At 39.4% G+C, this 15,321-nt stretch overlaps 1 protein-coding gene across 2 annotated transcripts; it reads left to right on the top strand.

Annotated features, from left to right (window-relative positions):
• Positions 1-357: 357 nt before the first annotated feature.
• On the top strand, positions 358-14,688 carry rb1cc1 (RB1-inducible coiled-coil 1). 2 transcript variants are annotated; one of them, XM_030402376.1, is made up of 23 exons: positions 358-728; positions 1,755-1,887; positions 1,980-2,106; positions 2,197-2,367; positions 2,494-2,696; positions 2,924-3,380; positions 3,478-3,648; positions 3,735-3,919; positions 4,043-4,229; positions 4,980-5,061; positions 5,166-5,230; positions 5,332-5,435; positions 5,861-5,987; positions 6,430-8,348; positions 8,587-8,773; positions 9,902-10,010; positions 10,152-10,446; positions 11,768-11,819; positions 11,909-11,956; positions 12,397-12,455; positions 12,686-12,813; positions 13,103-13,173; positions 13,775-14,688. In XM_030402376.1, exons 2-23 carry the CDS (start codon positions 1,817-1,819, stop codon positions 13,850-13,852), a joined length of 4,896 nt encoding a protein of 1,631 aa, XP_030258236.1. In that variant the 5' UTR covers positions 358-728; positions 1,755-1,816; the 3' UTR covers positions 13,853-14,688. The 2 variants fall into 2 exon arrangements, with proteins under 2 accessions (XP_030258236.1, XP_030258237.1); XM_030402377.1 differs by lacking the exon at positions 11,909-11,956.
• Positions 14,689-15,321: the final 633 nt, after the last annotated feature.

Genomic DNA, 15,321 nt, shown 5'->3' on the forward strand with positions numbered 1-15,321 from the left:
TCTTTACAAAATTGACCGAATGTTTTTTTTAATTATTATTTTGTGCTGCAAGTAGTATGCAAGCCAATAGATGCATGCATTAAAAGTAAAGTTAATGTGAATGAAGCAGAAAAATCCAACGAAACGAAGTCATTATAACAACTACATTCAAATGTAAAAAAATAAAAATAAAAAATATATTTGTATCTTGGTCAAACGAGAATTCAATGCAGATTACTACATCTGTTTTTGAAAAAATCAACTATTAATGTACGCACAGCACATAACTTACCGTAAATAAAATATGTAATAAAGTAAACTGACCTAGCTCACAAGACAGCTGTGTTGTGCTAGCTTTCATCTGTCATTGTCGAACGAATCGTCCACGGACCGCCCATTAGCAGATGACAACAACAAAACAGACAGAGCTACTGAGAGGGTGTTAGCGTAGTTAGCTACCTGAGATAAACAACTGGTGGTTTTGTTCGTGTGTTACACCTTCTCGGCCGCAGTTTGACAAATAAGACATTTCTAGAGCAGCAGTATGGCTAATCTGTGTAACTAACCATGGTTGTCACTTATTCTAGTTTAGTTTAGTCTAGCTAACGTAAGCTAAGTGGCTCGCCAAGCTAGCTATATGTATGCCAAGCTAAAACAGGTTAGCTAGCTAGCTCAGTTGCTAGCTTGTGAGCTAGCCAACTCGCCCAGACGAGGTGGAGACAAGAACGGGGAGATGCGAGCAAAGTGAGGTAAGGAAACAGCACCATGTATTTAATTAATTCAGTGTGTGATGTCATTCTTACACCAATATACGTCTTAGCTGATTATGTGGGTCGTTTTGCGGAATTCTGCTACATTTGTCAAATTCACCGACGTTAGAAATAGCTGTCCTGCGCTAGCTTGACAGCTGTGTTAGCTAATAGCCAGTTAGCCCAGTCAGCGGGTTATTATTGACCAGCTAACGCGCTAGCAGCTGCCGGTGGCCCCTTGTTTGGCACTGTACCCAAGATAAACAGGAGGCCTTTAACTCTGAGTAGGTGTTCTCCTGAACAAAACAGTAAACATAAACATTTGCTCTCGGGAAACCCTGAATGATGGGAGGCCCACAGACGTGCAAAATGCTATTAATGGTGATTAGCTAACGGACATTCGCGTAGTCTGTGATAGCAACTTAGCAGGTAAGGTGTTTTATATTGTCACGTTAACACCACTTGACAATCAGTGGTTTACTCGCTTTGTCCACGCTATTTTTCAGTATCTGTAGCTTGTGATATCATTGGTGCAGCCTTCTGGCTCGCCACTTTACAGAAAAACACCAACCAATGTGAGCTGTCTACTTCTCCAGGCAGTTTTGAAAGTTTGTCTTTGTCTTACATCAGACAACCATATTAGATAACTTCTTACATATTTAACACTTGACCGTAGCCGGTAACCAACTACAAGGTGACTCAGCTTCCAAGCTCGTTACTCGGTAGACAACAAAGGCTTTAGAGTTCCTGTGGAATGAATTCATGTCATGTTGGTCTTTTTTGTTTGAGCTTAAAGAAAAAAGATCCTTATAATGATGTGGATTACATATAATCATACTCTTGTGTTGTAGTAAGAAAACACACTTGTAAGTATTTATCAACAGTTTTATGTCTTTATGATTTGGGTAATCTCTTATCTCTCACCAGAATGTATTTACTTATTTAAAATGTAAGCTTAATAAAATGTAAAAAGTTAGATTATCAGGGATCTCACATACATTTGTGTTTTGGCTTTTTTTTTCACAGGTTGGCCTTGAATGACTAAATGAGCAAGACAGGCAAGTGCCGAGAACTCTGGGAGATTCAACATGAAGTTGTATGTGTTCCAGGTCAACAATGGCAGCACATTGACATTTGACACTGATCTTGCTGTCCAAACGTAAGAAGCTGGCATTTTACCAATTTCTGTCAGAGGTAGTTGTCGGTACATCTTGGCTGTAGTGACCTAAATATATTCTTCCTTTGTCTCAGTGTACTGGAGCTTAAACATGCCATCCAAGCCAAATACAAGATTGCAACTCAACATCAAGTCCTTGTTGTCAATGGAGGGGAATGTATGGCCGCAGAGAGGCGTGTCTGCAGCTACAGTGCTGGCACTGTAAGTTTATACAATTTGTTCATAAGTTTTTTATTTTTCCCTTGAGGGTATACATGTTCCATTTACTGATGTCTTTCTTTTGATCTTTAGGAAACCAACCCCATATTCCTGTTCAACAAAGAGATGATCTTGTGTGACCGGGATCCAACGATCCCCAAAACCACCTTCTCGATTGAGAGTGAGATTCAGGTTAAGGTGGAGGAGTCTCTACTGATGCCAGCTGTCTTTCACACTGTTGCCTCACGAACACAACTTGCTCTGGTAATTATATAATGACATATATCTCTTCAAGTATAATATAAAATCATGTTAACCTATCAACTAACTATGGAATACTCCAAACTTTCCCTGAAATTGTTTGTTTGTCTTTTCTCTTTGCCTCTCCAGGAAATGTTTGAAGTTGCCAACAAACTTAGCTCTTTCTGTGAACGTTTGGTTCATGATGAACACCTTCAACACCAAGGCTGGGCTGCAATTATGGCTAATCTGGATGACTGCACTCTGTCTTATCAGAAGTTACTCATGAAATTTGACACGTCTTATGCAAATTATCAAAATGACCTGGAGGAAATTAAGGTCAAACTTACAAAGTAAGTGTTGGAACAGAGGACATTTTTTTTTTTTTTATTTGCCTATCTTATCCAATAATTATGAAATAAACTATTTACTAATCATAAATTATAACAATTTAAAATGATTAAATCACAATCGTAGTGCAATCAAATATCTGAATTAGTGGTAAATACATGCAAGTAATATCTTTCAGCTAAAAGGAAATGAGCTTGATGTCTTAATACACGTTTTATTCTGATTGCAGGTTAGGGACAGCAGTTTCAGTAATGGCCAGGATACCTCTGCTGGAATGTTTAACAAGACACAGCTACAGAGAGAGCATGGAGAAGTCCAGCTCAACCCCAGGAAAGGATTCAGATGAGACAGAAGAAGAAAAATCCACAGACTCTGTGCTCTGCGGTGGTGGTGCAAAGAGGCCCTCCAAGTTATCAGCCTCCTTCTCAGCCTCGGGGACGGCCACACGTGGACCAGCTGGAGACAAGGAAACAAATGAAATGACTGATAGTGGTGGGCTGAGATCTGCACTTCTGGATGATGATGATGATGATGACGATGATGACGATGACGATGACGACGATGACACTCCAGAGTTTGCCAACCCGTCCAGCTTCAATGTCACACTATTAGACTGGATCAATGTGCAAGACAGACCCAATGATGTGGAATCTGTTGTGAGGAAATGCTTTGACTCCATCAATAGGGTGAGTCACAGTTGTATGAATAGACATGTGAATAGAGTTGTGAATATGTAGCCATGTATTGTGGTGGAAAAATTCTTGACTGAAACGTTTCTTTCAGCTCGACCCACGGATCATTCAGCCCTTCCTGACAGATTGTCGTGACACTATTGCCAAGCTAGATAATCAAAACATGAAAGCCATCAAGGGGCTCGAGGACCGGCTGTATGCTCTAGACCAAATGATTGCAAGCTGTAAGAAGTTGGTGAATGAACAGAAAGAACTTGCTCAGGTACGTAAAGAGAGATAAATACAATTTAACCTGCTGGGTTTATCTTCTATTTTTAATGAATTGTGCTGATATGTCGTCTTTGATAGGGATTTTTGGCCAATCAGAAGCGGGCTGAAAACCTGAAGGATACATCTGTTCTGCCGGACTTGTGTCTGAGTCACACTAACCAGCTGATGATCATGCTGAACAACCACAGGAAGCTGCTGGACATCAAAAAGAAGTGCACCACTGCCAAACAAGAGCTTGCAAACAACCTTCAAGTCCGACTCAAGTGAGACTCAAAACCACTTCCTCTCTTTTAGCTTGTTCTATTTTATGCTTACTGATATTAAAAGTTTCCAATATCAAGCGAATCGTGTTTGCAACTTTTTCGGTGCTCATGATTTTGCATTAGATGGTGCTGCTACGTGATGCTTCATGCAGACCAGGATGGCGAGAAGCTTCAGGCTCTTCTCAGACTTCTGACAGAGCTGATAGAGAGAGTGAGGGTGGTGGATGCCCTCAGCACAGTGCCCCAGATGTACTGCTTGGCAGTGGTGGAAGTCGTCAGGAGAAAAATGTTTATGCGCCACTACAGAGAGGTCAGTGCTAAATCCTATTATTGGACACTAATCGTGTGTCCAGACATAAGATACAAAGAGGTGAACTCTTCGCCTTAATGAATCTTTGGCTTTTGGGCTTGTTTAGCGCTGAGGACATAATTTACACATTCCTCTCTAATTGGGAAATGTTTTCTTACTTTGCCACTATGATGAAGAGAGAACAGACTTATTATGTTGTTTACTGTTGCTTGATGATTAAGTAAATTGTAAGCCTTTTTTAGTCTTTTGTTTTTTGTCTTTTGGGGAGAAAGCCTGCTTTTCATTGGCATTGCTGTCCTGTGTCTTTGCTGGGACCCTTTCATGTGGAACATCCTATTTAGTAGGCTCATGAAGGACTAGGATTGTAACACTAGGTGGTTAGGAAGTTTTGCTATTGGTGAACACTCCTATGCATTAGCATGAGGCTCTTTGAATCTTTGCCGAAGTCTCCTGTGTGTAAATCACGCTTCAACTTAGGATGACTGGGAAATAAGCTTATATCTGTCCTCTCTGTCCTCTGCTTTTAGGTATTTTTGTGTCTTTGCTTCCTTCATATTTTTTTTTATGTAGTTGATGCAACAGGAAACCACTTCTGTGTGCACATTTTTGCTTTCATTTTCCATTTGTCATTGCAGTGACTTAAAAAGCTTGATGTTAGCATAATTGATAACACACCTTTGAATATTAATTACTCTGTTCAGAAACATAATTATGAATTTGTTGTAAAATCTTCACAATTATTCTTTTCAGTGGGCGTATGCACTTGTGAAGGATGGAAAACTACTGTACGAGGCAGAGAAGTTCAAAAGGGAATCCTTTGGGAAACTCTTTAGTAAGTGCCTTTTGACTCTAACCTGATGAGTTATGAGTTGTTCTAGTAAAATAACACGTTTAAACCAAGATCATGATTTAATTATTGTACTTATTTTGTTTCAGGGAAGTCTTTTCTCAGAAATCGTTTGTTTAGAGGACTCGATTCATGGCCTCCAACATCCTTTTGTGTAAGTTATAATTTAAGACTTTGACCAAGTCGTTATCATGTACATTATTTCCAGTGTATTCTGAGCGGTCTCCGTGTTTGCTTTGTTTATGACCGGTATAGACACGAAAGCCCAGAAGATTTGATGACGAACTTCCAGACATCTCTGTTGAGGACCTGCAGTACTTGAAATCTTGTTGTCCTTTAGAGGTGCAGCCTTTCCTAATGTAAGTCACTGTCCTCAGCTTTTGAATTTGTTTTTAGTATAAACTTGACATTTCTCTAACCCAGAGTGGCCATAAGATACGGACAAATTTTCTCAAGAGTCTTGAGAAAAACTGGTAGAAATCGGTCAAACCAAAGTAGATCAACACTGCAATTAAGTGAAATTATAGCCTGTAAAATCATACTGGGTGTGTTTGGTGAGGAAGGGCTGGTTTGCACAGCAGTTCACGAAACTATACATAAATTACAGATTGTTGTTAAGATTATGTTAAAGCTGAAAATTATTTAATGATTTCTAAATTTGTATTGATGGTTTTGGACCCTGAACCCAGTCATTGCAGCATTAACTTGCAGACCTTCGCCGAGACTGTAGTTGAGGAAAACCTCAACCTTGTTTAAACATTCTGTTCTTTTTTTCTTTCTACAGGGTCCCCACCATGTGTGACTTTGAGCCCTTAAATCGACATGTAGAGACGCTTCACCAGCTGGTCCAAGCTGCACAGAGTGTGGATGAGATGTCTCAAACTATTACTGACCTGCTAAGTGAACAAAGGGTAACAGCAGCTTCATTAGCAACCTTTTATTTGTGTTATTAATAAGTAGAAATGTACATAGGCTGGTTTATGTTCACATTAGCAATTTTTTTCTACATTGGCACTGAAATAATTAGTTGATTAATGGTGTGAATAGGTACATTTCTTTCTTTCTTTTAAGCAAAAATATATTTAAAAATCGCTGGTTTTACCTCTCAATATATGGATTTGCTGCTGAATTTGCTCTTTGTGATTTTTAAAATTAGATTAAGGGTTTTGGGGGTTTGGGACTATGGAGTGAACGAAAGTAGCAAATTAAAGACATGTATCATGACAGTAATCGGCAGATTAATCAATAATGAAAATAATTCTAAGTTGCAGCCCTATTATACATTGTGTGATTTTGCTGTTATTTAAGTATTTCACCGCTCTCCTTCTCCCTTCATCTGTTCTGTCTTTGCAGGAATCCTATTGTCGGAGCGCTCACAGATCAACTGTGCTGACCCCGCAGACTGAGAGCGTACCTGGGACCACAACACCGATGTCCTCCAAAACCCCTCCATCACTTAGCCTTCATGGACCCAGCTGCCAGCCCCTACATGTTCCCGTCCCAGCTCCTCTGGAGGACTTATCCCCAGACAGCATAGATGCACAAACATTTGACTTTGAAACCATTGGCCATCCAAACATGGATCCAGTCCTGCAGCAGGGCTCCCTTGACTTGGATTCTCTAGCAGAGAGCCCTGAATCTGACTTTATGTCTGCTGTTAATGAATTTGTGATTGAGGAGAACTTGACCTCACCAAATCCCATCAGTGATCCAACTAGCCCTGAAATGATGGTGGAGTCGCTGTACTCTTCAGTCATCAATGCTATTGACAACAAGCGTATGCAGGACACCACTATACTAGAGAGGGAAAACTCAAGGATAACTGTCCTGAAACAAGCTATTGACAAGTACCGATCAGCTGCTGAGGAGTCCCATTCCAACTTGAGAAGTGTTAAGGATGACCTCTGTCACTTAAGAGGCATGGTATTAAAAGAACAACATGACTTTGGCTTTATCTTGAGGAGTATGACCACGGAGGTGCGCAACATTGTGGATAACATCTGCCAGACCCATGAACAGGAACTGAAGGAGCAGCATCAAAGTGAGCTTCTCTCTGTTCGCCAAGAGCTTGAGAAGCATGTTAAAACACTAACGGAGGAAAACCAAGTAAACCAGAATATTGTCAGAGATGTCCAACGTGCAATGCTAGAGCTGGAGGGGCTTATGGAGCGCAAAGAGAAAGAACTCACTCAGCTTGAGAATGAGAAGGAGCGATGGGTTGAAACGGAGAGTAACCAGAAGGATAGGATCAAGAACCTGGAGCAGACGGTGAATGATCAAGCTGAGGAGATCAAGACGCTGTCAGCTTCAAGAGATTCTCTGACCAGCCAGCTTGAGAATCTGCACTTTGAGATCGAACGTAGCCAGCAGAAGATTCGGCAGGAGTTGGAAGTTGTTGAGCAGTCCCACTTAAAGGAGCTGGAGGAACGAATGAAGGAGGAACACAAGGCAGAACTGGAGACCCTAACAAAGGACAACCAGGAGGCTCTGGAACGTCTGGTTGCTGAAAATAGTGCAAAGTTAAGCGAGGCAGGTGATCGCCATGACAGTGTACTTAGAGAGAAGGACAAACAAATAAAAGACTTGGAGGCTCGTAGTACTGAGCTTGCAGAACTCCGCTGCAAGGTAGAGGTTGAGCTCGCCCTCAAAGAGTCAGAGACAGAAGAGATGAGGCGCTTATTTGATGAGTTCAAGATGCAGCAGGCTGAGACTGTGAAGTCCCAGGTCGAGGCTGAGACCAAAGTCCTTAGTGAAGAAATGGCGGGTATCAAAAAACAGCTTCAGGTAAAAAATGAGGAGTATGAAGTGGACCTTGCAGAGCTGAGGACTCTCATGAGGATTGAGAAGGACCACTGCATCTCAGAGTTGGTGGACAGACACGATGAAGAGACCATTTTGTTGCGCAACGAGCTCTCCTCCCTGCAGCAGCAAGCCCAGGACGCTGAGAGGAACCATGCAGAGCAGCAACAGAAACTTAAGCAGGAAGTTGACCAGCAAATGGCTGCTCTGAGTGAAGAAAAGGAAAAGCAGTTGAGGAGTTTCAAAGAACTGGAGCAAGAGTTGAGGACTGTTATCAGCAATTTGCAGGCAGAAAATGACCTGCTGTCCAAAAAAGTAGAGCAGGATAGACAAGCAGCCGAGAAAGACTTAGAGGTTGTATCTCCAGATGCCTTGAAAGAGTTAGAGCAGCAGAAGGAGGAGATGGAGAAGAGACTGTCTGACAAAATTAGACAACTTGAAAATGAGCTTCAGGAGAGACGATCCTCAAAAAGGTAAATGTTTGATTTGTTTTTTGTTGTTAAAGTTACAAGCTGAAGTGAACGAGTTTTGTCAATTCTGTATGTTTGCATTTAGAATAATACAGTGAAAGGAAATGTGGGGTTAGATGAGCAACCCATACATTTTACTGTTAACTGAGAATGAACCTTTCCCTTTGGCAATTGTGTGCGCTTGTATGACCAGATAACATAACCCCATGGTCAGAATTCAAGTTTGTTCTGTGTCTTCCAGTGAAGAGGGGTTGTCGCTGCATGCTGAGGGGTGTGCAGATGCTGGAGCACCTCTGTCTCTAGACTCGGCACTACAAGAGCGGCTGCAGCAGGAGAGGGCCTCCCTGCAGTTCCAGATGGAGCTCCTGGAGAAGAAGAAGAATGAGGAGATACAGAACCTTAAGACATCATTAATTGCAGAGCAGCAGGTTTGTGTTGGGGGCTGTAAATAGGTGGGCAAAATAATGTCTTGTGCTGTTAAGTGGAATCGAACCATTACCTAATCTCCTTGTAGGTTGTTTCTACAATTGATGATATATTGCACTTATAAGATACGACTATCGGATTGCATTAAGTGCATCAAGATCCACTCAAGTCTTCAGCATTTAGAGGTAGACAGGGAGATTAGTATTTTTTCCGTCCCATTTACATCAAATAGGTTAGCCTTCAGAAATGCCCTTTTTAATTATTCAAGTTCAATCAACATTTTCCAAGCCTCCATTAGAGTAGGGTGTGTTGTCAGGCTGTTGTACTAGACTGCATTAATTATAACTAGATGAACTTGGAGATAAACTTGCAGCTGAGTGTATGGAGTGCAGTGGTCATTTTCTAACTATTTTTAAGCACTGCCTAGTCAACATTAAATGGTGCTGATTGGCATCGTAATGCACTTACTTTGTGAAACCTTTCTAATTTTAAATCGTTATTGACACTCACTTTCAGCCAATTACATTCAATTTCAAGTTAAGCCTCATAAATCAGCAGGATGTTCTTTCTTTTATTCGTCCATTTTTTTTCTGTGCTGGCACCAGTCATGGTCCTTGTAATCGCTTTATACCAAAAGATGCCCATGGGACAGTATAACGTGGTGGTTTGTTTTCCTGTTCACACGGCAATTAGTTGTGTATTTTATCACTTATTGATTACAAAGATTTCTCTGAATCTCTGTTATGGTTATTGGACCTCCCTCTCTTGCACCACCCCTCATAGTTAGAGCTAGTAAAACACTTGTTTTGCACAAAATATTACATAATTGAGCTGTGATTACTATTATTTGAAATGACAGTTGAGCCAACATAATTCCATTTCATTTTTGTCTCTTGTTCTTGGGTATGATGCATGGTAAAATGATCAGATAAAGAACAAAGCAAAAAAAATCAAACAGATTGGTAAAAAATCAACCAAACAACTGTAACTCCCATGGCTGCAAGCTGATCTGCACAGTTGGAACTTCCTCTCTAAACATTTGTGCTTTGGTTTAAAATCCCCGTTGTCACCTAAAAATTGCTGTTGAGCTTGTAACAACTCGGGTAATGGTAATTTTTTTGTTTGTCTAGACTAATTTCAACACTGTTCTAACACGCGAGAAGCTGAAGAAAGAGCAGATCATCAATGATCTCACAGAGAAGTTGCAGATAGTTACCCAGCAGCAGGAGAAGGACAAAGGTGAGTGCTGCAAAGAGTAATCATTTGTTTTGTTGAATGGAAGAAGCTGTTCCATTTTTAAGATTAGCCTTTTTAAAGTTAAATGTATAGATTGGCATGTTTTGCCTTTCAGTGTTTCTCATTTATCTGAACTTGTTGCAGCTCTGATAGAAACTCTCTCTGAGGACCGAGCTAGTGTCATGCAGGAGAAGAAACACTTGGAAGAGGAGCTGAACCGCCTGCGCAGCACTGCACTGGTCTCCTCTGCCTTCTTCACTACTAACCCTTCAGCTCAGGAGCTCCCAGAAGCCAGAGCAGCAGCTAGTAGACCTCTGCCTGTTGCGGGGGCTTGTTCCTCTGAGTCCATGGCTGAAACTGACAGACTGGCCTCTGTGGCGGCCATTCGAGAAGACGAGCAAGTAGATTCAGCCGTGGAGGCCAGCATGGTGACAGTCCAGTAAGCATCTTCTCACCAATAAACATGGTTTTGTTGATAGTTAGAGATGTTTTGTGTGGTCTGACATAGTTTACATGCACACAAGAAACAAGGTTACTGGGAAGAAATCAGGTTCAAGTAAAAACATATATATTCATTACCATAACCAGCCTGTGTTGACATGCCTTTACTGTCAGTTCACTTGGAGGACAATAGGTATAAAGGGGAGGCACATATTTTTTTCCTTACTGATAACATGCTGATGAATTTTACAAATGAACTATTGGTCAGCTGTAGAGACTTGAGCTATTTAGATATAGCTGTCTGTTCAAATTGGATTTCAGATTCAAACACATTTATGCAGTTCTATACAGTTTTCCTCTCTTTAAATTTCTTCATGCTACTCTTACTGCTATACTCCCACAGTCTCTTTTGTTTGTCATGAACATACAATTCCCCCTTCCCCAGAACACTTCCCCAGAAATCTGTTGCATACACATTGTACAGTGTATATAGTCAGGAAATCAGGTTTCATCAGCCGCGATGAAACTGGTTAACCAAGTTTTCGTTTTCTGCGACATGATAATGAGATCAGTTTCCTGCAGAAACAAGACAATAATCAGGTGACGGTAATGAGTGGAAACATGTTTGTCTCGTACAGTCAAAGGTTTACGTCACTGAAATACAGCACTCTTAATCTTTAGTGCAGTGTAGATTTCCTGTGTAATAATACTGCCGTTCTCAACAGCGACAACTCATTCAAAAAGATTACTACAGACATACTTTGTTCATTCAGAGTTTAAGAATATATTTTTTGCATCACCACAGTGTGGCTTTGTTTTTAGAAAGGAGTTTCTTTGGAAGCAGTGATGAAATGATCATTATCTACTACTATCGAATAACTGGGAAATGAGCTTATTTAGATTGCTCTACAGTTTTGAGAATATGTTTATTTATTTTCCTCTACCACTCACGTTATTGTGTAATTTGATATGCTTTGCCCAATTGGTATATACTGTTTACCCCTAGAAAACGTACAGAAGACCTAAAGATGGCTGCATTTATACACAGCATAGAACCTTTTATTATGATGACATGAAGTTGGATGTCAGTCACTGACAGAAAGAACCCTTTTACTTTCATAAAGAAAGATTTCAGAAGGTCATTATGTAAAATATCCAAGAATGGATGCAGAGACAGGACATTTGACAGGCTAGAATCAGACACTGTACGTTTTTTATTTATTAATATTAAAATTAAGTATTCTAGAGGAGAATTTTTACTGTCTCCAGAATGCATTCAGTGGACATATATTATTTAATGTGATGTTTTCTCTCCTCAGTGATAACATCCTGATGTCAGAGGAGAAACAGCGGATACTCTTACTTGAGCGGGTAAATAGACGTACTGTATCTACTACCATGTGAGAGCACACTGTTTGTGGATGCCCCTATGTGTTTAATTAATCTAATATATGTTTCAGACTTTACACATGAAGGAAGAAGAAAACAAGCGCCTCAGTCAAAGACTGGTCAGTTCTTTATCGTCTCTGTAGGCTATGTAACACCTGCTCCACTGGGTGGCAGTAGCATCAAAGAGTAAAATCCCGACCCAGGAGGCCAAAGAGCTCAGTGAAGAAAAATGAATTTTTAGGAAGAGGGTGTAGAGGGATGAATATCAGTAACGTTCCATGCTTGAAACAAAAACATGTAAAATAAGTATAGAAATATACTTTTATGCTTTATCTTTTATTATGTATTTATCAGCCCTGATGATTGATTAACAAAGAAGGATAAAACTGAAATTGGATAACGGTATAGTTGTTTAAATAAGGTGAAAGTGCTAATTGTATTTACTAAGCCTTTACCTTGCTTATTCCCAAGAAGAAAAATGTTAGAAGTGATGTGTAGCCAGTATTGTCTTTCCTTCAGTGTAACATGTGTAACGTTGGCCTAATCCTTTTCTTTGTAGATGTCTCAAAGCATGTCGTCTGTGTCGTCACGGCATTCAGACAAAATCGCCATCAGAGAGTAAGTGAATAAAAAAAAATAACACATGGCCTCAACATGCACTTTCTAATGTGGTTGTTAGCATTTTTTTTTTTGGTTTTCAGTTAAAACTCTGACCACCATTACATGCAGTGTAATTATACACATTATTGTGTAATTACCATTAATGTGTTGTCTTTTTTGTCAGCAGTTTGCAGAACTCTGTGTCATCATCCCTTTATCTGCATGTCCACTTTCTTTTTGTGCTTCAGTTTCCAGGTTGGCGATTTGGTTCTAATCATCCTGGATGAAAGGCATGACAACTACGTGCTGTTCACAGTGGGTCCCACCCTCTACTTCCTCCACTCAGAGTCTCTCACTGCACTGGACCTCAAACCAGGTCAGCTTTGCCTTCGCCCTTTGTGATCATGGTCATCGCTGTATTGTTAACATTTGATTTTTAATTTACTAATAAAATAAATATGTATCAGGGATGGCTGTTAATTAGAGGCAAATTAATGGATTTCAAATAATGACACCGTATATGCGTGCGCATTTGTTCTCCAAATTTGTTCTTTTTTTTTTTTTGCAAGAATTTGCTTCATACATACACATAAACATTTATTTGTGGTCAACTGTGCTGTTCAATGAGTATTTATTAAACAAGTGGATTTGCTTTTGTTGTTTAGCATCAGGGACATCAAGACGGCCGTGGGTACTTGGAAAGGTGATGGAGAAAGAATATTGCCAGGCAAAAAAGGTAATAAAGCCAAAACAAATCTTCTGAAGTATTTTTCTTTTTTCTAAACTTGTGTTTTTGATTAATATTAATGAATTGGTATGATAATATAGATGAAGTGTGGTCATGGAAATACTTATATTTTTAGAAATATTTGTAGTGACAATTTCCACACAGGGTTTGGTTTAATCTTTCGATGTGTCCAGTGTTTTCTCTCGGCTTGTGGAAGACTACAGTGCAAATTTGGCAGGGGACTGGGTGTCTTCCCCAAGAAAAAGTTTCTTCTTTATTAAAAAAAAAAAAAAAAGCAATTTCATATTGGACTATTATTTTATATGTGTACAAAAAGTTGGAAAGCTAGAACAAATAATACATAAAGGTCACATGAAAAGCTTAATGCTAAAACTTGCTAAAGAAGTTCACTGGGGACTAACTACAACCATTCGCTCTGAGAAGTCGTTTAGTTAGTTTTGAGTCGCTTTGAGTGCACTTAGGCCTTTTAATGATAATAATATGGAAAACCCTGGTGTTGCATTGATCTGTGTCAGTAAGGCTGTTTGGAGTGTTTATGCACCTTTTTTCTTTCTGTCTAATGCTTTCTTCTTTTTCTTGTCTTGTTCAGGCCCAGAACAGGTTCAAGGTTCCTTTAGGAACCAAGTTCTACAGAGTGAAAGCTGTTCCATGGAACAGAAAAGTATAATAGTCAAGTACTGAGCTAAAATGTATATTTATATTGCTTAATTTTTGAACAGAAACTTCACATCATAATTCATAACTTGAAAAATCGAAAGACCTTAAAAATGGAAAGAATTAGGATCATCATCATGCTACTTTGAGTTTCAGTTCGAAATCCCACCTGCTACCACATTTTTTTGTTTGTTTTTTAAAACCCAGATTTGTTATTGTGGACCAAATGCTATTAACTTTATTAGGGCATGGCCCTATACACTGTGGCATAATGCCATTTGACCTGTGTGTAAAATTGAACAAAATTTGGATGTTAAATATTAGTTTTCATTATCAGCATTTGTCCTTTTGTGGAAAATACTGTGTCATTATCAACATAATTACATAAAAAAATATACATTTATTATAAATGTTTATGGAGGAATGTTCATGGCATGCATATTGATATATTTTCTTTGATTTACTTATCCAGATAAATGTTGTAGTTGGAAATGTAGTTAATGCTGTTTGTTACTCACAAAGCAGTGTGGCCCTCTGTCAATACTGAAATGTACATTATGGCTGACTGATGGATACAGTCGCCTTTGCAATCCTTGAAATGCACTTTCAAAAACAATGCTTTTGTTGATTTGAAAAGGGAAGTTTAATTGAGCTGTCAGAACTAAGTAAATATATCAGCACAAACTTCTCACTATCATAGACTATTGATATGTAGAAAGGAAAACTTTGTGACTGTGTTTCATTATCAGAAGACATTGTACATTACCCATCAAAACACACATGTAACAATAAATGACTGTATTGTAAAAGATAGAGTTTTGAAACAATAAAGGATTGATCCCAAACATATTCTACTCTTTTTATGGCTGCTAATTATTGTTCCATATTTGGGGAATTATATATGATGCTAACAAAAGCACATAATGGCATTCACTCAGTATAAGTTTTCTTATATCAAGACAATTTAGATTTCTGTATAAACTAATGAGGAACCATTTCTGTATTGCTAAGTATGAAATAAACAAAAAAAATATTTAGTTCGTATACAGCAAATGACTTTAAATGATGCCTTTTATAATTTTCTCTGGGATTCAAGAGTCATCGTGGAATAGCACAGTATAGTGTATTCATTTGATTTAGCGTTTTGCTTTTGTGGAAACATTAATGTTGGCACGCTGCTGCAGGAAACAGACTTCAAAAAGGCTTCAAATCGGGGCCCAAGAACGATGCGGCCCTCATGGAGAAGGAAGCCCACCAACATCACTTTCCCAGTTCACAGCGGGGAGCATAGCAGCTCTCCGCCGAGCACTCTCTACCATGTGGGTCTAGGGGTGTTTTAACAATGTTTAGCTCTATTTTCTCCATTTAGCATAAGCCTGTTGTCACATTTGGATGGCTCCTTCATAAATTGATGGTGTGATTCCTACAATTTCGGGACAGGCCTGAATGACAAAATATGCAACACAACATTCGATACCGAGG

This window comes from Sparus aurata, chromosome 21 (genome assembly GCF_900880675.1).
Source record: "Sparus aurata chromosome 21, fSpaAur1.1, whole genome shotgun sequence".
Lineage (NCBI taxonomy): Eukaryota > Metazoa > Chordata > Actinopteri > Spariformes > Sparidae > Sparus > Sparus aurata.

Coding starts and splice junctions, on each gene's coding strand:
- rb1cc1 (XM_030402376.1), top strand. CDS start 1,817: ATGAAGTTGTATGTGTTCCAGGTCAACAATGGCAGCACATTGACATTT. Junction 5,062..5,165: donor ATCCTTTGGGAAACTCTTTA/GTAAGTGCCTTT, acceptor ATTTTGTTTCAG/GGAAGTCTTTTCTCAGAAAT. Junction 13,174..13,774: donor AATATTGCCAGGCAAAAAAG/GTAATAAAGCCA, acceptor TGTCTTGTTCAG/GCCCAGAACAGGTTCAAGGT.